We start from the raw sequence: 27,267 nt of genomic DNA on the forward strand, positions 1-27,267 counted from the left end.
AAGAGAAAGACCACGTGATGTGACCATCCATCAAGAGAAGGACCACATGATATGACCATCCATCAAGAGAAGGACCACGTGATGTGACCATCCATCAAGAGAAGGACCACGTGATGTGACCATCCATCAAGAGAAGGACCACATGATATGACCATCCATCAAGAGAAGGACCATGTGATGTGACCATCCATCAAGAGAAGGACCACGTGATGTGACCATCCATCAAGAGAAGGACCACATGATGTGACCATCCATCAAGAGAAGGACCACATGATGTAACCATCCATCAAGAGAAGGACCACGTGATGTGACCATTCATCAAGAGAAGGACCATGTGATGTGACCATCCATCAAGAGAAGGACCACATGATGTGAACATCCATCAAGAGAAGGACCACGTGATGTGACCATCCATCAAGAGAAGGACCATGTGATGTGACCATCCATCAAGAGAAGGACCACGTGATGTGACCATCCATCAAGAGAAGGACCACATGATGTGACCATCCATCAAGAGAAGGACCACATGATGTAACAATCCATCAAGAGAAGGACCACGTGATGTGACCATTCATCAAGAGAAGGACCATGTGATGTGACCATCCATCAAGAGAAGGACCACATGATGTGACCATCCATCAAGAAAAGGACCACATGATGTGACCATCCATCAAGAGAAGGACCACCTGATGTGACCATCCATCAAGAGAAGGACCACGTGATGTGACCATCCATCAAGAGAAGGACCACGTGATGTGACCATCCATCAAGAGAAGGACCACGTGATGTGACCATCCATCAAGAGAAGGACCACGTGATGTGACCATCCATCAAGAGAAGGACCACGTGATGTGACCATCCATCAAGAGAAGGACCACATGATGTGACCATCCATCAAGAGAAGGACCACATGATGTGACCATCCATCAAGAGAAGGACCATGTGATGTGACCATGCATCAAGAGAACAAGGGCATAAGCTGCTGCTGACAAACATAAAACAATTCACAGAATTCATCTCCGCAGCATCAAACTGCAGATCATGAAACAAGAACCATACATCCACCCATCACCAGCACAATACACACCATCAGCTGCAGAATGTAAGGATGTGGCAAACTGATAATGTATCAAGGTACCTATTCATGTTTCATAATGTCAATCTCATTAATATCTGAACTTTTACTCCGATACAATACCTCTCTGCATGAAGATCTCAGGCATCTCCTTTGGAGGATGCACCAGGGGAACTTTCTAATCAACCAATCAGCACCGAGGCTTCTAAATTGTTGGTATGAGTGGTCAAAACATTCAGACCATCATATCTGATTTCTATATATCGAAAATGAGCTACCACAACCTCAATCTCATTAAAATCAGATCTTAGTTTTCACTACCGCTAAACAAAGATCTGAGGACATCACATTAAGGGGCATATCAGAATGACCTTTTGCGAACTTTGACTGATCAATGAAATGACTGACAAGAAATCTACATTAGCTGAACAAGGCAGTTTTCTCGAGCTTTACAACAGTATTTTCAGAACGGCACTATGCTTCGAAACATATTTGGACGTATTCTTGATTAAAAATTTTAAAACTGATAAAAAGAACATTCTGGAATGGCTTATAGATGGCCTAAATTGTATGTTTATAATCATAGAACCCATAACTGTTGTTCGGAATACCCCCTGTTAAATATTTTGAGTTTGCATGATTAGGAAACACATTCTGACTGTCGCTTTTATGATCTCTGGTTGGATGAAAAGTCCTTCTGACATGACCTGCAATAGGATGTCCACAGATCTTTGTTTAGCAATAGCGAGAAGTAAGATCTGATTTTAATGAGATTGACACAGCCTTTTCCAAAAGTTCATAATGAAGGTTGTGCCAGAATATTGTTGTGGATATTTTATACACCTTGTCCTACTCCATGGCATCAACACCCAAAAGGAAGTGCCATTGAAGGAATACTTGTGTCCTGCATGGATTTTCTTTCGTTAAAATCAAAATTTAGTAAAGAAATGAAGCAAAATCATTTAAGGAAGATGACATCTGATTGGTTCAAGAACCCACACATTCTTAATTTAGATTCGGATCATCAACGGTCACTCAATGTTCACCTGACTCGACATCCTATGCAAGTGTTCTCAGATCATAAAGTAGTGAGGTATTGTATCAGAGTAAACGATCTGATTTCATGAGATTGTCATGGCATTTTTTGGTGTTCAATGCCATACTCAAGAATATTCAAGCTATGTAACAGCGGCCTGTACATAATCAAGTCTGGGTCGTATAATCCTTTGATTGATATTATCCACGTCACCACGCCTGAACTCCTGATCTATTACGTTTCCCCTTATTAAGCAACCAAGTGGTTAGAAGACATCAAACATCTCCCCTGTATTAGACAGAGAGGTGTAGTATATAAAAGACCAAGATACTACTAAACACTAACCCACAAGCAAGTATGATATGTAAAAATGATCACAATCAAGGAAAATCTGGGATTCAAAGTTTGAATCTTAAGTTTAAAAAAAATCTTTTCCCGTGAGGTCACGAGATAACCAAATATGGGATATAGTCTCGATCCAAATGTTACAACGCATACACTTGAGCAGATACAACTCATGAATATCAATTAGACTGTTCACTATGTTAACAGATCGTTATTATAACAGAAATAAACATATGTTTTCCATGTAATTCTAAAATGATGTTATTTGTTATCAATTGTCCGGTGAATTAAACAACTTAAATTTAAACAATTCATAATTCATCATATTATGAATACGTAACAACTTGTAATGTGTGTGAAAAGTTGTACTAAAATATGTTATTTGAAGGGGGTGTGGCATAAATGCAAATGTCCTATTGGGTGTTAAAATTTTCCGGACCCCTGGTTCAAACCCAGAATCATAGGATCACGTATGTGTAGGGGATGCAATTCTGAACAGCAAACTTTTGTGACTGGGCCACCTGTGACCCCATACATTTGACAGTAGCTATCGGTGGAACGTAAAACCTGAGGCCCCCCCCACATTTGACAGTAGCTATCGGTGGAACATAACCCCCCCATACAAATCTCAACACATGCCAAAACTAAAAAAATGAACAAGCACACATCAAAAGGGCTTCATAGTACACAAGGAAGATCACTAAAACAGGCTAAGAAAATGCAAATATGTTGTTGCACCTCTGTATAATCATGGGTATCCATCTACCAGTGGTAACCATGGTAACCCTGTAGAATACTATCATTCAGATCACAACCAATGAAATAACAAGTAACACGAAAGACCGGGGCTTGTAACACAAGGTATCAAAATGCACAACCAGAACTGCAAATAAAAACAAGCAATAACATAATATGTACACTGTCCTTGATAATAAATATATCATCAATATACATGTATAATCATATTAGTAACACATGTCAGGAGATCCGTCAATGACACAACCATTGTTTGGATATTGTATGTAAAGAAATACATCACTTTCCACTCACTCCCAGACTAACACTGCTAACGTCATATTAAGGTTATTTTTTACATGAGATCCAGGAAATAATACAACGCTTTCATGTGGAATAATCAAATGTTAATTAGCACTTATAAACTTATCATTAGCCAATTTATATGATACCCAAAATACAAGAAATACTCTCAAACCAAATGTGATTACTGTAATAACATACCAGTCTCACGTCAAAGACAAGATCAGTCTCAGTGAAACGCTCGGCACAGGATCTTTGGGTTTAAGATTGGTCTCATGCCAGTGCTAAGACCAGGAATATGCCAAGGCAAAGATCACAGGTATATGCCAATAATATGATCAGCTTATGTCAACACAAAACCAATAGTATTCCAATACTAAGATCGGTGCAACCAGTGTCATGCGATTACTAAGGCCAGCAATTTGTTAAAGTTCAGTCAGCCAATGGTTATACTAAGATCCAGCTATTACTGAATCTATCCATTGCCTGACACTGGCAATGGTCAATCAACCAATGGTTATACTAAGATCAAGCTCTGACTGACTATCCACTTCTTGACACTGGCAATGTTAAGATCAACCAATGGTTGTACTAAGATCAAGCTCTAACTGACTATCCACTTCTTGACCCTGGTAATGTTAAGATCAACCAATGGTTGTACTAAAATCAAGCTCTAACTGACTATCCACTTCTTGACCCTGGCAATGTTAAGATCAACCGATGGTTATACTAAGATCCAGCTATGACTGACTGTATCCACTTCCTGACACTGGCGATGTGGGCAAACCTGTTGGCCTGGGAGGAGGGGTAGTTCTCGCACGTGCTGGTCCCACTGCTCATCACTCCCGCCAGCACCCAGCCACTTCCTGCTTCCTCCTGACACATCAACGGCCCTCCACTGTCACCCTGGCAACAGAAACGTCAACCATGACATAATGACAGAGACCATGGCAACAACCTTTTCCTCCTCAGGGGTGGGGTTAAGGCATGTGATGGAAGGGTGACAAAAGACACTGAAAAGCCGATGTTTGAGGTCCGCACTCCACCTACAAGGTCCATAAAATGAACCTAAATATATTTACAAGGGGGTAATAAAATATACCCTAGGGGTTAATAAAAAAGACCGAATTCTAACTTAAGATGGAAATATCGCATGCCTGGATATGCATTTATTTATGTTCGATTTGCAGGGGCAGGATTAGTATTTTCAAGATCCACCCCAGAAGTTAAACCATCAGTTGATATCCACCTCCCTTGGACAAGAAGAAGAACTGGTGGGTAAAGAAACTGATCAATTGACTATAAGATCAGAAACTATTGTGGCTTTTAACAGGGAGTGAGAATGGTATTACTCCACTTTAAGCAATTTTGCAGACATATCAGGGCAAGAGATATCATTTCTCGATGTGATGGGACCACCAATATTGTGACTGAGATGTTCATAAGTGTTTAGATTGAGTGTGAGAGCCTCACTTGACAGCCTGCAGGCGGGCCGTTCAGGTAGCCGGCACACAGGGTAGAGTTGTTGCTACTGCCAGTGTTGTCCTTACACCTCTCCCGATCCCACACCAGCATCTTTGCATCTCGCAGCTTCTCAGGGGGTAAATCTGAAACAACAAGTATTTGTCACAAAGTGATGAAATGGCCCCCGCCTGTATATACACCATAGTTCCAAATATGAAGACAATCCAGCGATTAGTTCTTGAGATATTGCGGCAACACCGTTTTCCAACTCCAAAAGCAGATTTGCACAACACAACAATATGTTCACATTGCACACCATTGACTAGTCCAACACTACACCCATACTGCACGCTGTTGACCAGTCCAACGCTATACTCACACTGCACTATACCCATACTGTATGCTGTTGACTTGTCCAACATTATACTCACATTGCACACTGTTGACTAGTCCAACACTTTATTCACATTGCACACTGTTGACTAGTCCAACACTATACTCACATTGCACACTGTTGACTAGTCCAACACTTTACTCACATTGCACACTGTTGACTAGTCCAACACGATACTTACATTGCACGCTGTTGACTAGTCTAAAACTTTACTCACAATGCACGCTGTTGACTAGACCAACACTATACTCACATTGCACACTGTTGACTAGTCCAACACTTTATTCACATTGCACACTGTTGACTAGTCCAACACTATACTCACATTGCACACTGTTGACTAGTCCAACACGATACTCACATTGCACACTGTTGACTAGTCCAACACGATACTTACATTGCACGCTGTTGACTAGTCTAAAACTTTACACACAATGCACGCTGTTGACTAGACCAACACTATACTCACATTGCACACTGTTGACTAGTCCAACACTATACTCACATTGCACGCTCTTGACTAGTCCAACACTATTCTCACATTGCACACTGTTGACTAGTCCAACACTATTCTCACATTGCACACTGTTGACTGATCCAACACGATACTCACATTGCACACTGTTGACTAGTCCAACACGATACTCACATTGCACACTGTTGACTAGTCCAACACGATACTCACATTGCACACTGTTGACTAGTCTAAAACTTTACTCACATTGCACAGTGTTGACTAGTCCAACACTATACTCACATTGCACGCTCTTGACTAGTCCAACACTATTCTCACATTGCACACTGTTGACTAGTCCAACACTATTCTCACATTGCACACTCTTGACTAGTCCAACACTATACTCACATTGCACACTGCTGACTAGTCCAACACGATACTCACATTGCACACTATGGACTAGTCCAACACTATACTCACATTGCACACTGTTGACTAGTCCAACACGATACTCACATTGCACGCTTTTGACTAGTCCAACACTATACTCACATTGCACACTGTTGACTAGTCCAACACGATACTCACATTGCACGCTTTTGACTAGTCCAACACGATACTCACATTGCACACTGTTGACTAGTCCAACACGATACTCACATTGCACGCTGTTGACTAGTCCAACACGATACTCACATTGCACACTGTTGACTAGTCCAACACGATACTCACATTGCACACTGTTGAATAGTCCAACACGATACTCACATTGCACACTGTTGACTAGTCCAACACGATACTCACATTGCACATTGTTGACTAGTCCAACACGATACTCACATTGCACACTGTTGACTAGTCCAACACTAACCTCACATTGCACGCTGTTGACTAGTCTAAAACTTTACTCACATTGCACGCTGTTGACTAGTCCAACACGATACTCACATTGCACACTGTTGTCTAGTCCAACACGATACTCACATTGCACACTGTTGACTAGTCCAACACTATACTCACATTGCACACTGCTGACTAGTCCAACACGATACTCACATTGCACACTGTTGACTAGTCCCCATCCAGCCAGGTAGCACAGGGAGGGGTAAGGGAAGGTCTGTCCCTCGTAAGGCAGACATATTGGCTGGATGTAGTCTGTGAACTCCACCGGTCTCTCCAGCTGCACCAGGGCGACATCCCAGTCCAGTGTCCGGGCACCGGTAAAGTTGTAGTGGTAGCTGATGTTGGCTGCACGTACTCTCTCTGAATGGCTCGACCCGCCCTGTCTGTCCACCGTGCCAAGGAGAATTTCAATGTTTGAGAATGTCGTCACAAAACTAAAACGACCTGGCCTGAAAAATAAAAGAAATAATAGCAAGTTTTACCCAAAAGTGTTGATCCAAACATATGTTTCGGGAAGAGATTTTATGGATGTCAACTTCTGTATTATGAGTTCCTCATAATAAAGAAGTTGACATCCCTAAATTCTCTTCCTTATGTGTACATAGCTTCTAAATGCCTTTCAAAGACTTAAACATATGTTTGCATTGATTTAATTATGTTTGCCATGTGTAGCGGCCATAAAATTTCCGAGTCCCGTGATGGGATTCGAACCAGGGACCTTCTGATCAGAGGTTGGACGCCTTGTCCACATGACCAAAGAGGTTAACCCCGTCAGCAAGCTGACAAGTTAAGGATGTCATCTGTGGGATGACTCCACACCCTGCTACACATGGAAGGTTCATATAAGCAATTAACACTTGATTTTACCCAGATAAGGTAAGTTCTCACCTTGAAGCACAGTGCCCAGCAGTGATCACCCACTGCTTGTTGATGAGGGCACCGGCGCACTGTGCTGCACCCTGGTAGGAAAGGGAGACAACCCAGGGCCACTTCCCTTCCTGTGGTATGTTCCCACCAACAACATAAGGCGTGATGAAGGTGGCCTTTCGCTGTCCACATTCTGTACACGACAACATGGGTATAACATTACATTACATTTATTTTGCAACTACAAGTAATAAGTTGACAGGATAATAGCATCAGACAATACATTGATTACAAATTGTACACTGAATGATGGAAATGTTTCCACATAGGTTCCCAAAAGAATAAACAATGTAACCGCCTCACCACCACCCATTCTGGGTGATTCCGGGGACCTAGTCTACCCCAGAATCTCAACCAACCCAAATAAACCTACACAGGCTCACACTTAGACTGAAATATCAGGCCAAATTTAAACATATGTATGTTTCTGTTTTCCCAATTGACCCAAATCTGAAGACCCTAGAGCTTTTTTTTCATGTGTTGCACTGTAACTTTTATCATCATCCCATATCATCCACAATTATACCATTGTCGTTAAGTTGGTGCACTTCACTATAGAAAAACCAGTAATGTTTTTTAGAAAAAGAGTAACACCCTCCATTAAATCTAAGGGCTGAAATAGTGAGGGAGTGAGTTGGGTTTATCGCTGCTTTTAACAGTATTCCAGGTATATCACGGCGTGTCAGCTTAATGTGGGATGAAAGCCCGAAGTGATGCAGGTCTCAGACATTTACCACTTCAGTGAAACCTACGAGCATGGGTATGGTGCTGACAAACCTAGAAACATAATTGGGGCGAACCGGTATTCGAACCCACAATCATAGGTTTCTGGTGTGCCCAAGGGATGCAACTCTGCACAGTGAATCGCAGCGCCTTAGACGAATGGGCCACCCGTGCCACCAGGGCTCAAAATAGGAAACACATATATATAGTTTTGCTTTATAGAGAACTTGGTTGATTCTTTTAAAAACAATTGTGGAAAGTTTATCCCAAGTTTAAAAGATTAGTGTTGAAGTCTTCAATTTGAGTAGAGAACGATTCTTACAAATAAATATTTCTGAAAATATCATAATGAGGATTATCTAACTTGTAATTTAAAACAAAATACATAATAAAATACATGTTTCATTGTTTACAAATAGACATCTCAATGACAAATAACCACTGCGGTTGCCTCTACATGCACGACTAAAAGAAATACTACACATATAATACAGAAAGGATCTTGAGCAGAACATGGATTTTACGAGTGCTTCTTTGAGTGTGAGAAATGAAGAGTTCTAACCTTGCTGTACACAAGACAGGGCTACAGTCGTCAGTGATGGACAGGCGGACCTGCATGCAGGGAGAGAGAGAAAAGTACAATCACATTCACACAAGCAGCAGCTCTAGGTCAGCCACAGCCTCACTCCATACAGATGGAAACATTCAGGTCAGAGACAGAAGTATCTTGAGAAGTCTAACACAGCCACAACCACACCATAGAAGCTGTCGATAACATTCCTAGAAGTCTCAGATACAGTCACATGGCACAAAGCAAAACTACCTCTTTCATAAAACTTAGTGAGTTACTTTATTCCAGCTGTATATCAGGTCCGTACAGGCAAACCAGTGATTGAAAGCATGAACACCAATGCAGGATGCCTCTGAGTCTGTGGTTCAGTCATATGTTTAATATTCAGATATTCTTGTAAATCACATCTGTCTATGATAATATGAGACTTTCTGAAAGAAAGCAGCTTGGATTCTTTGCACAATTTGTTCTACTCACAAACCAAAGTTCTGGCCATGCTCTTACTATGCAATGAGAAGCAAATGAAACATTCAAGGAATCACAGATGCTGCTTAGACTGTGTTTGGCTGTATCACAGAGATCTCGTGTCCAAAATGGAGCAGGTCGTAGACATTTACCACTTTTGAGAAACTCACAAGCACGGGTGTGGTGCATATTTGTAATGATCATGATGTGGGCTAATCTGTGACTAGAACCCACGACCAGTGGATCCTTGATCAGCCAAGGGAGACAACTCCTCAGAAAAGTTTGGCACCTTAGCCAACTTTTTCACTGACAAACTGAGCAGATTTCATAAAAGCAAAAATAAATATTGCAACAAGAAACTGTATACTGCCACGGTCTCTGATCGAAGCTCTTTTCAGTGTTTAATAATGATAACAACATTTACAGTCAGTTTCACATGCTTGAATTTACATTATACATTTCATAATACTATAATTATTTTGTTTGCAATTTCAGGGTCCTTAATATCTGTATGAGCATGTCAGCTTGAAGTGGTCATCTTCCTGAGGCAGGGGTATAACTGATAATAATTGTCTGGAATTTGGCTGGACTAATGGGTCTTCACATAGTCCAATCAATATTGCATTACGAAATTGACATCATGTTCACAAAGAACATGGTGACAGCCATGCAGATTTCTGTCAAATTACAGGATTTGTAGAGCATGTGTACCATCAACTGGGCATCGATAGTTTCCAAATCTGTTCATGTTTTAAATGAAGGTGCTCAAGTGTTGCGCTACAAGTCACATGCACTGGGTGTGAAATGTGAAACTCTTCTCTGGTTAACTTGATCAGATCGTCATGAATGTGTGCTGAAAATACCAATACCCTGTGTGCAAGCCAATATACGCCCAGCTGAGCCCCCAGTTGACAACTTATATTAGCCAATGACGGCGCCACAATCAAGCCACAAAAATTCCAACCTAGTTCCCCAAGGGTGGAAAATGGACTTTTATCGTCACTTAATTCCCTTGCCTCGGGAAGATGGATGTGGGAAGAAAGTGATGCGTGACTTAGATGTTTTACCACATTGGTGAAACCTACAAGCATGGTATGCAGCTGACAAACCAAGTAATATAATTTGGGTAAATCTGGGATTCAAACCCTTTTGGCACGCCTAAAGGACAGCAATGGCAAGGGAGAGAAAGAGAAGAGCATGACACTTTCTGGGGGAGATTAAATAAAATAAGGATATGGTTATGAGAAATATGAGCCTGTTATGTTTGCCTTAAAAATATTAATTTCTTGTGATTTACTGTAGCTTTAAATATATAAAAACAAAAACAAAACAATTTTTCTCATTGTTGATCTGAGGTGTTGGCAATGTTTAGACAGGGTGTAGACAACTATATAGTGTGAAGGCAGTTGTAGACATGGTGTGGGCTGTGTGAAGACTCTGTAGGCAGTGTGTTGGCAGTGTGTAGACAACATGTAGACAAGGTGTAGGCATTGTGTGGGCAGTGGGAATTTTGTAGGCAGTGCATGTGTAGACAGTGCGTACCTTTGGGTGAAGAAGGAGCTGACTGGTTGATCTCTACTCAACATGGCAGCTGGTTTCAGAAGAAGGTAGGCGGCATTGGAAGACGTGTTTCTTACTTCCTGGAAGCTTGTAGACTGATAGGACCTGTTAAACAGATCCACCAGCATCATAAACTACTCCAAAATACTGAAAGAATCCACATGTTTTACATTCCATAGGTAAATACATGTATATTACATTTAATTTAGTTTTCGTCCATTTGTATCCCTGAATATCAGCAGACTGCTTCCCCCCCCCCATCCCTAACCCCCTCCTCCCCGCCCACCCCCACTTCTTTCTCGGAAAGGATGAGCCAGACAAGCCATCAAGTGAATAGTTTTCTTCAGTGTGTAAAATCCGAGGCAGATTTATTTCTTTTCAATATTTTCAGGGAACACTTTTATTTTCTAATTTTGGAGCAACCTATGTATTTTTTCAGGACATCCAATGAAGTTCTAGTCTGCCTTCAAAATTCATGCTAGTCTGCTAGCCTGAGACTACTAAATTGTGCAAAGGACTAGTAATAATCCAGTGATGGTATGCTCATTGACTGGCACTATTTGAGGGCCATGATTCTGAACTAGTTCTCAATGATTCAAATTTGCTACACATTGAAACTGAAAAAACTGGCAGAAAATGTAAACATATTAAACAGTTTTGTCTTGTTCATCAGGACTACCGGTAGCTACAAACTCTGAGGACTACAGAACTAAGGTTTACACTCGTCCTCTGGATAAGGTTTGCCAGGGGTGTAGTATATCACACCTATTCTGATTGGGACTGATTCCACCTAAAGCAGTCATCTTATATGAGGTAAGATGAGGTAAGGTGAAATGGGGTTTAACGTCGCAACCAAGATTATTACACTTATACAGTGACGTGCATGCATGTGTGTGTGTGGCTGCTTGTACTAGTCCTGACTGTCGATTTTATAGTGCTAGCCCACTGAGATACTATGCCACAGTTTAACATGAATACCCCACTCAGACACAGTCCACGAGCCGACTCGTACTTGTTTTAGCCCCTTAATGCCAAGGCCAGGCAAGTTAACAACAAGTACCATCTTTAAATATCTTTTGGTATGACGGGTACAGGGATCGAACCCTGGACCTTCTGCTCTCTGGGCAGACGCTCTACCACTAGACCACGGAGGCGGTGACATGAGGTAAAGGAGTCATCTTACATGTCTAACTCTTGACATATGAAGTTGCTGTTGGCATCCATCCACTCATCGGCACACACCAAGTACCTAGCCTCATCCTTCTGTATGGTGAGGTCGGATGGAACTGTTGAGTTGGGGTTCCGTAGATGTACTGAAACATTCAATATTACCCATAGAGCCACAGATATTGGTGCAATTATTTTCAGTAATTCTCACTGTGCATCATAGTTTATGCTTAATTATGACTGACTTGATCGTTCTGGTTGTTCCGCTTTCAATCTCATTAAAATCAGATCTTAGTTCTCGTTATTGCTAAACAAAGATCTGAGGACATCCCATTACAGGTCACGTCAGAACAACCATTTATCCGACCAATCAAAGCATCGCTTACCAGATCATGAAAGTGACAGTCGGAATGTGTTTTCTAATCATGCAACCACGTAAACGTTAACACAGGCTATTCAGAAAGACAGTTACAGCCCGTACGACTGATTCCATCAAAATTATCATCTCTCTCTCGCTTCCGTGGGATAAACATTTGAACGGAGGGGGTGTTGCACAATACGTGGGAAGCACTGCCATACAATCGCCATCATATATTAGACATTCCGGAATGTTCTTTTCATTCAGTTTTCACAATTTTAATTGAGAACTGTGTCAACATATTTTTCAAATGTAGTCTGAAATGTAAGTCGCCAGGTCGAAACGAGTGCCGCAAAGCTCGAGTAAGCTGCTTTCTAATTTGCTGAAATCGACTTCTTGTTAGTCATTTCAGTGGTCGGTCAAAGTTCCCAAAAGGTCGTTCTGACGTGACCCGTAATAGGATGTCCTCAGAATCATTGTGGAAAATAATTGAATATGATGCCATCCATTGTTCATGACGATTTTATGTGACGTCATTCCCATACAAGGCCAACTGAGCTGATGCCTCTATTTGAGATCAAGAAACCCAGATTTTTCTATTTTTTCTCAGAAAAAAAGACTATTTGTAAAATATAGAATAACCGACATACATGTATCACCATGTAAACATATAACTCAGTTGGATTACTCAGTATTCACCTAATGACGGGGAAAGAAGTAGTGTTGTGATATAGTGTCGAAGAAGCTGTTATACCAGTACGGTACAAGTGACCTGTAATGGGATGTCTTCAGATCTCTGTGTAGAGGTAGCGAGCATGAAGATCTGATTATAATGAGATTGGGGTATACCGGTACATTGCTGGTCTGCTATCACAGCCAGCAAACACTGCTTGGTGCCTCTCCTGGCCCTAAATCACCATCATAATAAGGTTGTGGAATGTTTGTGGCAACTCACCGCACTCACGTTCATCCTCCCCGTCAGCACAGTCAAACACTCCATTACACACCAGACTGTAGTTGAGACACTGGTAGTCCTTGCACACAAACTCACTCGCAGAACACTGGTCTGAATTGTCAAAGTGAAGCAAGGTCATAAGTTATGCTTTATGTTAACCAGAAAATTGATAAGTTCTACAAGTGTTGCCCTGAGTTAAGAATTCAAGAAGATATAGATTAATACACCTTACTGTTCATGGGGAGTCAATATGAGATAATATGTAGAAGAAAGTTACCCTCTTACTCTACTGACAGTAGTCCTGTTGTAAAATGTGATATCTTGGTATCTAGTCTTCAGTTCTTACAAAACAGCTTCATTGTTAGCTGTTACAGAGATACAAGATCAGAGCTCCTATATGAGCAAACAGTTTGTTTGTTTGTTTGTTGTTTAATGCCGTACTTAGCAGTATTCCAGCTATGTAACGGCGGTCTGTAAATAATCGAGTCTGGACCAGACAATCCAGTAATTGACATCATGAGCATCAATCCACGTAAGTGGGATGCGATGAGGTGCATCAACCAAGTCAACGAGCCTGACCACCCGATCCCGTTAGTCGCCTCTTCAGACAAGCATAGTGGCTATTAGTGGCAAACATGGGTTGCTGAAGACCTATTCTACCCCAGATCTTCACGGGTCTAGCAAACAGTAATACACCTGTAAACTGTACCGGTAATACATCTGTAAACTGTACCGGTAACACATCTGTAAACTGTACCGGTAATACATCTAATGAAAGAAAAATGACATACTGCAGCCTTCCTCATCCGTGCCATTGACACAGTCAGGGTAGCCGTCACACATCCACTCCCTCATGATACACTTGTCATCCAGGCAGGGCACACGGCCTGAGTGACACCCTGCAAAATAATGACACTGTTACACTCTGGGACACACTGAAACATGGCAGGACACTGTGACACCCTGGGATACACTGAAACATGGCAGGACACTGTTACACCTGGGATACACTGAAACATGGCAGGACACTGTTACACTCTGGGATGCACTGAAACATGGCAGGACACTGTTACACTCTGGGATGCACTGAAACATGGCAGGACACTGTTACACCCTGGGATACACTGAAACATGGCATGACACTGTGATACCCTGGGATGCACTGAAACATGGCATGACACTGTTACACCCTGGCATACACTGAAACATGGCATGACACTGTTACACTCTGGGACACACTGAAACATGGCAGGACACTGTGACACCCTGGGATACACTGAAACATGGCAGGACACTGTTACACCTGGGATACACTGAAACATGGCATGACACTGTTACACTCTGGGACACACTGAAACATGGCAGGATACTGTTTTACCCTGGGATACACTGAAACATGGCATGACACTGTTAAACCCTGGGATACACTGAAACATGGCAGGACACTGTTATACCCTGGGATACACTGAAACATGGCAGGACACTGTTACACTCTGGGATGCACTGAAACATGGCAGGACACTGTTATACCCTGGGATACACTGAAACATGGCATGACACTGTTACACCCTGGGATACACTGAAACAAGGCATGACACTGTTATACACAGTTATACCTTGGGATACACTGAAACATGGTAGGACACTGTTATACCCTGGGATACACTGAAACATGGCAGGACACTGCTATACCCTGGGATACACTGAAACATGGCAGGACACTGTTACACCTTGGGATACACGGAAACATGGCATGACACTGTTACACCCTGGCATACACTGAAACATGGCATGACACTGTTACACCCTGGGACACACTGAAACATGGCAGGACACTGTTATACCCTGGGATACACTGAAACATGGCAGGACACTGTTACACCCTGAGATACACTGAAACATGGCAGGACACTGTTACACCCTGAGATACACTGAAACATGGCAGGATACTGTTACACCCTGGATACACTGAAACATGGCAGGACACTGTTATACCCTGGAAACACTGAAACATGGCAGGACACTGTTACACCCTGGATACACTGAAACATGGCAGGACACTGTTATACCCCGGGATGCACTGTAACATGGCAGGACACTGTTATACCCTGGATACACTGAAACATGGCAGGACACTGCTATACCCTGGGATGCACTGAAACATGGCAGGACACTGTTTTACCCTGGGATACACCGAAACATGGCAAGACACTGTTACACCCTGGGATACACTGAAACATGGCAGGACACTGCTATACCCTGGGATACATGGAAACATGGCAGGACACTGTTATACCCTGGATACACTGAAACATGGTATGACACTGTTATACCCTGGGATACACTGAAACATGGTAGGACACTGTTATACCCTGGGATGCACTGTAACATGGCAGGACACTGTTATACCCTGGGATACACTGAAACATGGCAGGACACTGTTATACCCTGGGATGCACTGAAACATGGCAGGACACTGTTACACCCTGGGACACACTGAAACATGGCAGGACACTGTTACACCTGGGATACACTGAAACATGGCAGGACACTGCTATACCCTGGGATACACTGAAACATGGTATGACACTGTTACACCCTGGATACACTGAAACATGGCAGGACACTGTTATACCCTGGAAACACTGAAACATGGCAGGACACTGTTACACCCTGGATACACTGAAACATGGCAGGACACTGTTACACCCTGGGATACACTGTAACATGGCAGGACACTGTTCCACCCTGGGTACACTGAAACATGGCAGGACACTGCTATACCCTGGGATGCACTGAAACATGGCATGACACTGTTACACCCTGAGATACACCGAAACATGGCAGGACACTGTTCCACCCTGGATACACTGAAACATGGCAGGACACTGTTATACCCTGGATACACTGAAACATGGCAGGACACTGTTACACCCTGGATACACTGAAACATGGCATGACACTGTTCCACCCTGGATACACTGAAACATGGCAGGACACTGTTATACCCTGGATGCACTGAAACATGGCAGGACACTGTTACACCTGGGATACACTGAAACATGGCAGGACACTGTTACACCCTGGATACACTGAAACATGGCAGGACACTGTCACACCCTGGGATGCACTGAAACATGGCAGGACACTGTTCCACCCTGGATACACTGAAACATGGCAGGACACTGTTATACCCTGGATGCACGGAAACATGGCAGGACACTGTTACACCTGGGATACACTGAAACATGGCAGGACACTGTTACACCCTGGATACACTGAAACATGGCAGGACACTGTCACACCCTAGATACAACCTGACTGTCTATTGTCCGTGGGGACATGTTTGACAGATACAAACACTTGTTTGCAGAATGTTCTAACCACATGGATGTGTGTGAATACGCATATCGTGATGGTGCAGTCAATACTTATGTCACATAATAGCACATAAATGACCTTTAGTTTTGTCCAAGTATACACAGACAATCCCACAACAGACATTCAAAACCTATGATGGCACAGCTCAGGGCAAAGAAAGCACTAAAACAAGTGTTTTAGCAACCATGACCATTGTAAATACCTCGGCCTTGTTTGTTCAGCAATAATAACAGTCCTAAGTACTTAGTGTTTACAATTATTACTGAATGCACTATCTACATGCTTTTGCACAGCGGGATTCGTCATGTTCTCCACAGCAAACATTAATGACTGGCAATTATCATAACATGCCTTTCAATGTTTCCAGTGAAAGGTGGATGATATTGATTTACTGATCATGTGGTAAGCCAAGCTCAACGACAGGTACAGATGTGTCTTTGATGGAAACAGCTTTGGTCTATTGAGTCTATGATAATTTTAATATCATGGGTAGCATTTGACGATATAGCTATTAAAATGTGTTCCATAAACTGAAGTAAGTATTCAGCTGAAGCCCTCACACCTCACATACTTGGTTGATGTGATATTTCAATAAGCGCATTACTATATTTAAGACAGAATGATTGAACATATTCTCCTCTGTCAGGAGAACGAGTGAGTGTTGTGATCGTGCTAGCAATACTCCATCTAAGTGTGGTAATAACTGCCTCTCTACCAGGACACCTGGAGGCTTATAGTATGAGTGACTTTCAACTGGTGTGGCAATACCCGAGAAGATCCGGGATAGATTAGGTCTTCAGTAACCCATGCTTGCCATAAAAGGTGACTATGCTTGTCGTAAAAGGCGGCTAATTGTATCGGGTGATCAGGCTTGTTGACTTGGTTGATGCATGTCATTGTATCCCAATTGCGTGGATCAATGCTCATGATATCAATCACTGGATTGTCCGGTCAAGACTTAATTATTTACAGACCGTTGCCATATAGTTGGAATACTGCTGAGTGCGGCTTTATACAACAAACAAACAAACCAACTAACCAATACAGCCTGTCTCTTATGGTTATACATAGTATTGCTGTGCTAAAATATGTTTGGGGATTAAATATCAAATACAACTTATGTACTGACAACATATTTTATTTCCATAACATTGTCTTGTTGGATATGACTTTCAAAATACTGACATAATGTTAAATCTAAACTCACTCTTTACTTGTGGTATAATATACAATAGCTACATGATAAATCGCAAAGAAGAATGAAGAACGAAGTGTGGTTTATTTCACAATAAAACAGAGTTCTATCATGACTTCATTTCTGGAAATTCGAACATGCGCTCACAACTTGTATATTGGACGACATTATTTTTGAGAGGGGAGTGTCTAGTGAGTTGTTCCCCATAGATGTCACTAGACACTCCCCTCTCATGTTCGAATTTCCAGAAATGAAGTCATGATAGAACTCTGAGTTGTTCCCCATAGATGTGACCTGTGAAGATCCGGGGTAGAATAGGTCTTCAGCAACCCATGCTTGCCGTAAAAGGCGATTATACTTGTCGTGAGAGGCGACTAACAGGATCGGGTGGTCAGGCTCGCTGACTTGGTTGATGCATGTCATCGATCCCAATTGTGTGTATCAATGCTCATGATATCAATCACTGGATGTCACCATCATATAGCTGGAATATTGCTGAGTGCGGCGTAAAACAACCAACCAACCAACCAACCCATAGATGTAGCTGGGCAATGCAGATAAAAACGATGGCTGAACAATCCCATCCAAAAGTAGGCGAGATATGACAATTGGTATTGGGAGAAAAGGTACAGATAATCACTGTGACAATTGTGAGAATATCCAGGAAATAACAATCTACTCCCCACAAAATAGACTTGTCTGACCTTGCCAAGATCGAATTGTATTCAGGGTGTCATCATTATTTAAATACAAGAAAGTATTTTCAAAGCTTGTTCTTTTTTAACTTGCTTAAAGAGGCTGTACATTATGTTGATATCTCATACATAAGATAAACAACTTGTGGTCGTTGTTTATCGTAGAATTAACAACTCCCACCTGTTTATTTCTTGACTAACACACATTCAGCCAGATCACATTGTGGCACATTAACACATATTCAACCAGGTCATGCCATTCTTCCTACTTTTCATTGTTACACAGGAGAAATGATACAAAGTATCCCCTGAAAAAGCTACAATCAATTCTGGAATTATGTTGTCAATAGTGAAACAAAAGAAATCCAAGTCTCTTGTCCCAGGAGGAGTACTGCATGCTCATAATCCAATCTCATTAAAATCAGATCTTAGTTCTCGCTACCGCTAAACAAAGATCTGAGGACATCCCATTCGGGGTCACATCAGACCGACCTTTCATCTGACCAATCAGAGCGCCGTTTACCAGATCATGAAAGTGACAGTCGGAATGCGATTTCTAATCATGCAACCTTGAAAAATTTAACACTGGGTATTCCAGAGGTAGTTAAGGGCTTAACAACTGAATCCATACAATCTAGACCATCTATTAGCCATTCCAGAATGTTCTTTTGTTCAGATTTCAAATTTTTAATCGAGAACTTGTCAAAATATGTTTTGAAGCATAGTCCCCAATTTGAAATTAGGGCCGTAAAGCACGAGAAAGCTGCATTCTAATGTTGACATCTTGTCAGTCATTCCATTGGTCGGTTAAAGTTCGCGAAAGGTCGGTCTGACATGACCTGTAATGGGATGTCCTCAGATCTTTGTTTAGCGGTATTGAGAACGAGAATCTGATTTTAACGAGACTGGCTCATAATCATGTGAATAATGAATAATGGTTGGACAAACTGTTTCTCGTGGTCCCATGGAGTTGGTTGTACTGTACGTTGACAGCAGAAACAGCATTAAAACAATATGTTCAATATACCGTATTCGACGCAATAAGCGCTCAGGTCGCTCTCAAAATTGGAAATGGGGGGCTCTTAATAGAATGTTATTTTGGTGAAAAAAAACAGCCTTGAAAGATAAATTTTGTAGTTTATGCTGACAGCCTGAAATGTTTATATACGACAGATATATTTTTCCAGAATTTAATTGCGTGTTATACGCGAATAAATATGTCTTTTGTACATTGATCAATCGGAAGGGGTGCTAATTGGGATTGTTCACCAGCAAATATATTAGTAAATATCGCCGTGGGCACTTATTAGAGCAGGGCGCTTATTACGTCGAATACGGTAACATGTTACGTAACCATAGAAACTTACGACAGTCCTCTTCATCACTGTTGTCATAACAGTTATCAACGCCGTTGCACAACAGCCCTTGTATAATCTGCATTCCATTCTTGCACACATGGTAATTGCTTCTACGAGCTGAAGAAAACATGAAAATATGCATATGAATCAGAAATGTGACAGTTGACAGCTGGGGTTCAAATTTGTCTAAAACCCACATGGCAAATGACAACTGAATTTGTTGTTGCCTGAAACTTTTCCTTTGAAAAAAGTGAAAAACACTAATGGCTACTTACAGGTTGATCTCTGATGGTTAACTCGGGTACAAGGGTACTCAGGTCGTATGGGTCCTGAATAGGACCCGGGTACCCACAGTACTGCCCGGACCCGTGGTTTGTCACGTGATATATCGTTTAATGACAAAAACTCACTAAAGCTCAGTGGTTACACTACAAGTCGCTAATGTGCGCATTTCTTTCTGATGATGCACACATTCTTTTTCACTTGTATATGTTTGAGTAAAGATAAAACTTCAGTCAACTTCAGTGTATGCATGATTCAATCGTTTCATAAGAGACCATATATCTATTATAATTCCTCTTGAGACCTACAGTGGGTACCTGGGTAGGGTCGAGTGAAAGGGGGTTGGGTACCCGGGTAATAAATTTGGACTCGTCCCAGCCCTACTTTCAGACATGTTGGGCAATGTGTCATGATTGAATATTGTTGCATTCAGCCTAGGTGAAAATACAGCCAATACTGAACCATTGTCTTTTTATCAACAGGATACCATTTACATAGTCTTGAATCCCCAGAAGGGACCCTGAACATCAGGTTGATGAAAGTTGAGTTCCTCATCATATTTGTGTAAAATGTAACAACCTGGTGAAAGAAATGGGGAAAGGTAGGAGATGTCTGATAAAGAAAACAATACCTAGTCATAACATTCATTGACCTGTACTGTGCAAAGACATCTATAGCATCAAACACAAGTGCAACCCCTGCCCAGGTATACATATAAATAGATTCCAGAGAAAGCATCTCCTAAAAGATTTTGTCTCAACATATGATAGGGCTGACAGAGTGCAAAGGAGTGAGATGGCAGTTAGCTGTTAATCAACATTTCAGCAATATCATGGTAGGGGCACCAGAAATGTATATACATTGTAGCCATGCAGGGAATAGAACACAGGCCTTTGGCATGACAAGCAAACGCTTTACCAACTAGACTACCCCTCTGCTCCAGAGTGCAAGGAGACCTGATAACTATTTGAAAGCTCTATTCGAGCACCAGATCCAGTGACATTTAGGGATTTGAACCTGGAGTTTGGGAATTGCTTTAACCACTGGACTACCCAACCAAGTGCAAGTAGGACTGAAAACTAGCTCCAATATGTGAAGTCATCATTCAGAGGACTAGTGCAAATGTCATGTTACTGTCCTCAGAGTTTGTAGCCAGTCCTTCATGAATGAAACAAACATGTTTACTATGTTTACATTTACTGTCAGTTTTATTGACTTCCAATTAGTAGTGAAACTGAAGCATTGAGAACGGGACAGAATAATAGTCCTCAAATGCTACTCGTCAATGAGAATTTCTGACTTGTCCTCAGCACAATCTGGTAGTCTCGGTCAAGTAGACTAGAGTGAACTTAAAGGCTGCTGTGAAATACATGCACATTTAAAACATTATTACTTGGTTGTTACTAGAAATGACTGAATGAGTAAATGATATATACTGAACATTAAAAATTAGGGGTCATAAATATTTTGGGGGATATTCTTTCATAGTGAAGACTGAACAAACCATTTCATAAAAATATCCCCATAAATATTCACGATTCCTAACTTTTTTTGTGCAGAATATTATTTTGTCAAATATGACAAAAATCATACACCATAGAAAATAACATTCTTAAGCAACACTGACCTGCTCCGTTCATAAGTTCAAAGTATTATTAACTTACGACAGTTGAGTTCATCACTAAGGTCGGCACAATCGAAGCGTCCGTTGCATCGGCGCTTGCCGTCCCACAAACACAGGCCTGAGGCACACTGGTAGCCTCCTGACTGCTGACATTCTGGAATAGTACCATCACATAACATGTCAGTGGCTGGGAAAATGTTGCTGTATGAAAATTAAAAGCAACTATTGTTTGAGGCAAGCAACTATTTTTTGAGGTGACTTGGACATCTTGATTTGATCACCTCTGACTTGTTTCACTAGTCAAACAGGAATAAATTCGTATTCAAGAGTCAAACAATGGTAAGTTACAAACCTGAACAGGAGGTTTCATCGGACTGGTCAAAGCATTCAATCTTCCTGTTGCACCTGGAGCTGCCGTCTACACACTGACCACTGTCACAGCGGAGCTGGTCAGACCCACATGCTGGAGTAATATACACACGTCAACGTCAGGGGCAAAAGTAGGCAACATGATCTTAGTACATACAAATAATATTATCATACCTCCATGTCAGAATGATGAGAACTAGCTGACAAAAACAGATTTTAAGGCCTAACATCTATCTGTGCCTACCTGGTAGAGTGGTGGTGTCAAGCACTCTGGATGATGTTGTCGGTGCTGCAGACGAGGTCTCTGCTACAGGAGAGGATGCAGTTGAAGAAGAAAGAACAGAGGTATGAGTTGGGGAGATATGTGCTGTAGAGGTGAGGTCACTCTCACTGGAAGAGATCTGGTATGTATGTGACGGAGAAATAGCTGTTCCTGAAGCTGTGGGAGATGGCTTTATGGAGATCGTACGAGTGATGGGAATGTGAGTTGTCTGGGACAGCGACGCTGAGGGAGAGGTTGTGGTTGGTGGAGATGGTGGGGTTGATGGTGTTGGGGAAGATGACACAGAGTAGGAGATGCTCAATGTTGATTGCATGTTAGCCTCAGCAGCATTCACAGCCCTTCTGACATCGCCTGTAACACACAGAATAACCTGACATCATGCACAACTAGAGACAAAAAGCTGATGACATCGCCTGTTACACACAGAGTAACCTGAAATCATGCACAGCCAGAGAGACAACAAACAAGCTGATGACATTTCCTGTAACACACAGAATAACCTGACATCATGCACAGGCAGAGAAACAACAAACAAGCTGATGACATTTCCTGTAACACACAGAATAACCTGACATCATGCACAGGCAGAGAGACAACAAACAAGCTGATGACATTTCCTGTAACACACAAAATAACCTGACATCATGCACAGGCAGAGAGACAACAAACAAGCTGATGACATTTCCTGTAACACAAAATAACCTGACATCATGCACAGGCAGAGACAACAAACAAACTAATGACATCGCCTGTAACACACGGAATAACCTGACATCATGCACAGACAGAGAGACACAAGCTGATGACATCGCCTGTAACACACAGAATAACCTGACATCATGCACAGACAGAGACACCAGCTGATGACATCGCCTGTAACACAGAATAACCTGACATCATGCACAGCCAGAGACACCAGCTGATGACATCGCCTGTAACACACAGAATAACCTGACATCATGCACAGGCAGAGAAACAACAAACAAGCTGATGACATCGCCTGTAACACACAAAATAACCTGACATCATGCACAGACAGAGACAATAAACAAACTAATGACATCGCCTGTAACACACGGAATAACCTGACATCATGCACAGACAGAGACACCAGCTGATGACATCGCCTGTAACACACAGAATAACCTGACATCATGCACAGACAGAGACACCAGCTGATGACATCGCCTGTAACACACAGAATAACCTGACATCATGCACAGGCAGAGACACCAGCTGATGACATCGCCTGTAACACACAGAATAACCTGACATCATGCACAGGCAGAGACAACAAACAAGCTGATGACATTGCCTGTAACACACAGAATAACCTGACATCATGCACAGGCAGAGAAACAAGAAACAAGCTGATGACATCGCCTGTAACACACAGAATAACATGACATCATGCACAGCCAGAGAAACAACAAACAAGCTGATGACATCGCCTGTAACACACAGAATAACCTGACATCATGCACAGACAGAGACAACAAACAAGCTGATGACATCGCCTGTAACACACAGAATAACCTGACATCATGCACAGCCAGAGACAACAAACAAACTGATGACATCGCCTGTAACACACAGAATAACCTGACATCATGCACAGACAGAGACACACGCTGATGACATCGCCTGTAACACACAGAGTAACCTGACATCATGCACAGACAGAGACACACGCTGATGACATCGCCTGTAACACACAGAGTAACCTGACATCATGCACAGACAGAGACACACACTGATGACATCGCCTGTAACACACAGAGTAACCTGACATCATGCACAGACAGAGACACACGCTGATGACATCGCCTGTAACACACAGAGTAACCTGACATCATGCACAGACAGAGACACCAGCTGATGACATCGCCTGTAACACACAGAGTAACCTGACATCATGCACAGACAGAGACACACGCTGATGACATCGCCTGTAACACACAGAATAACATGACATCAGGCACAGACAGAGACAACAAACAAGCTGATGACATCGCCTGTAACACACAGAGTAACCTGACATCATGCACAGACAGAGACACAAGCTGATGACATCGCCGGTAACACACAGAATAACCTGACATCATGCACAGGCAGAGAAACAAGAAACAAGCTGATGACATCGCCTGTAACACACAGAATAACCTGACATCATGCACAGACAGAGACAACAAACAAGCTGATGACATCGCCTGTAACACACAGAATAACCTGACATCATGCACAGCCAGAGAAACAACAAACAAGCTGATGACATCTCCTGTAACACACAGAGTAACCTGACATCATGCACAGGCAGAGACAACAAACAAGCTGATGACATCTCCTGTAACACACAAAATAACCTGACATCATGCACAGCCAGAGACACCAGCTGATGACATCGCCTGTAACACACAATATAACCTGACATCATGCACAGCCAGAGACACACGCTGATGACATCGCCTGTAACACACAAAATAACCTGACATCAGGCACAGCCAGAGACACCAGCTGATGACATCGCCTGTAACACACAGAATAACGTGACATCATGCACAGACAGAGACACACGCTGATGACATCGCCTGTAACACACAAAATAACCTGACATCATGCACAGCCAGAGACAACAAACAAGCTGATGACATCGCCTGTAACACACAAAATAACCTGACATCATGCACAGACAGAGACACCAGCTGATGACATCGCCTGTAACACACAAAATAACCTGACATCATGCACAGCCAGAGACAACAAACAAGCTGATGACATCGCCTGTAACACACAGAATAACCTGACATCATGCACAGACAGAGACACACGCTGATGACATCGCCTGTAACACACAAAATAACCTGACATCATGCACAGACAGAGACACACGCTGATGACATCGCCTGTAACACACAGAATAACCTGACATCATGCAAAGGCAGAGAAACAACAAACAAGCTGATGACATCGCCTGTAACACACAGAGTAACCTGACATCATGCACAGACAGAGACACCAGCTGATGACATCGCCTGTAACACACAGAGTAACCTGACATCATGCACAGACAGAGACACACGCTGATGACATCGCCTGTAACACACAGAATAACATGACATCAGGCACAGACAGAGACAACAAACAAGCTGATGACATCGCCTGTAACACACAGAGTAACCTGACATCATGCACAGACAGAGACACAAGCTGATGACATCGCCGGTAACACACAGAATAACCTGACATCATGCACAGGCAGAGAAACAAGAAACAAGCTGATGACATCGCCTGTAACACACAGAATAACCTGACATCATGCACAGACAGAGACAACAAACAAGCTGATGACATCGCCTGTAACACACAGAATAACCTGACATCATGCACAGCCAGAGAAACAACAAACAAGCTGATGACATCTCCTGTAACACACAGAGTAACCTGACATCATGCACAGGCAGAGACACAAACAAGCTGATGACATCTCCTGTAACACACAAAATAACCTGACATCATGCACAGCCAGAGACACCAGCTGATGACATCGCCTGTAACACACAATATAACCTGACATCATGCACAGCCAGAGACACACGCTGATGACATCGCCTGTAACACATAAAATAACCTGACATCAGGCACAGCCAGAGACACCAGCTGATGACATCGCCTGTAACACACAGAATAACGTGACATCATGCACAGACAGAGACACACGCTGATGACATCGCCTGTAACACACAAAATAACCTGACATCATGCACAGCCAGAGACAACAAACAAGCTGATGACATCGCCTGTAACACACAAAATAACCTGACATCATGCACAGACAGAGACACCAGCTGATGACATCGCCTGTAACACACAAAATAACCTGACATCATGCACAGCCAGAGACAACAAACAAGCTGATGACATCGCCTGTAACACATAGAATAACCTGACATCATGCACAGACAGAGACACACGCTGATGACATCGCCTGTAACACACAAAATAACCTGACATCATGCACAGACAGAGACACACGCTGATGACATCGCCTGTAACACACAGAATAACCTGACATCATGCAAAGGCAGAGAAACAACAAACAAGCTGATGACATCGCCTGTAACACACAGAGTAACCTGACATCATGCACAGACAGACACACCAGCTGATGACATCGCCTGTAACACACAGAATAACCTGACATCATGCAAAGGCAGAGAGACAACAAACAAGCTGATGACATCACCTGTAACACACAGAATAACCTGACATCATGCACAGACAGAGACACACGCTGATGACATCGCCTGTAACACACAGAATAACCTGACATCATGCACAGAGAGAGACAACAAACAAACTGATGACATCACCTATAACACACAGAATAACCTGACATCATGCACAGACAGAGACACACGCTGATGACATCGCCTGTAACACACAAAATAACCTGACATTATGCACAGGCAGAGAGACAACAAACAAGCTGATGACATTGCCTGTAACACACAGAGTAACCTGACATCATGCACAGACAGAGACACAAGCTGATGACATCGCCTGTAACACACAGAATAACCTGACATCATGCACAGACAGAGACACACGCTGATGACATCGCCTGTAACACACAGAATAACCT

General features: G+C 42.4%; 1 protein-coding gene across 4 annotated transcripts in view; it reads right to left on the minus strand.

Annotated features, from left to right (window-relative positions):
- Positions 1-807: 807 nt before the first annotated feature.
- Positions 808-27,267, minus strand: part of LOC139475333 (transmembrane protease serine 3-like) — a 34,324-nt gene continuing 7,864 nt past the window's right edge. For 3 of the 4 annotated variants that reach the window (XM_071258561.1, XM_071258573.1, XM_071258568.1), the window contains exons 3-15: positions 22,587-22,976; positions 22,326-22,436; positions 22,014-22,127; positions 20,077-20,184; positions 14,230-14,337; positions 13,439-13,549; positions 12,142-12,271; positions 10,941-11,063; positions 8,925-8,974; positions 7,601-7,772; positions 6,866-7,161; positions 4,968-5,101; positions 808-4,400 (exon numbers count right to left, since the gene is read on the minus strand). In XM_071258561.1, coding sequence (XP_071114662.1) covers positions 4,224-4,400; positions 4,968-5,101; positions 6,866-7,161; positions 7,601-7,772; positions 8,925-8,974; positions 10,941-11,063; positions 12,142-12,271; positions 13,439-13,549; positions 14,230-14,337; positions 20,077-20,184; positions 22,014-22,127; positions 22,326-22,436; positions 22,587-22,976 — 2,024 coding nt within the window. In that variant the 3' untranslated portion in view covers positions 808-4,223. The remainder of the gene's footprint in view (positions 4,401-4,967; positions 5,102-6,865; positions 7,162-7,600; positions 7,773-8,924; positions 8,975-10,940; positions 11,064-12,141; positions 12,272-13,438; positions 13,550-14,229; positions 14,338-20,076; positions 20,185-22,013; positions 22,128-22,325; positions 22,437-22,586; positions 22,977-27,267) is intronic. The other variant, XM_071258581.1, reaches the window with a different exon arrangement.

The sequence above is a fragment of the Haliotis cracherodii genome, unplaced genomic scaffold (genome assembly GCF_022045235.1).
Source record: "Haliotis cracherodii isolate W230 unplaced genomic scaffold, xgHalCrac1.p SCAF_1, whole genome shotgun sequence".
NCBI classification, from domain to species: Eukaryota; Metazoa; Mollusca; class Gastropoda; order Lepetellida; family Haliotidae; genus Haliotis; species Haliotis cracherodii.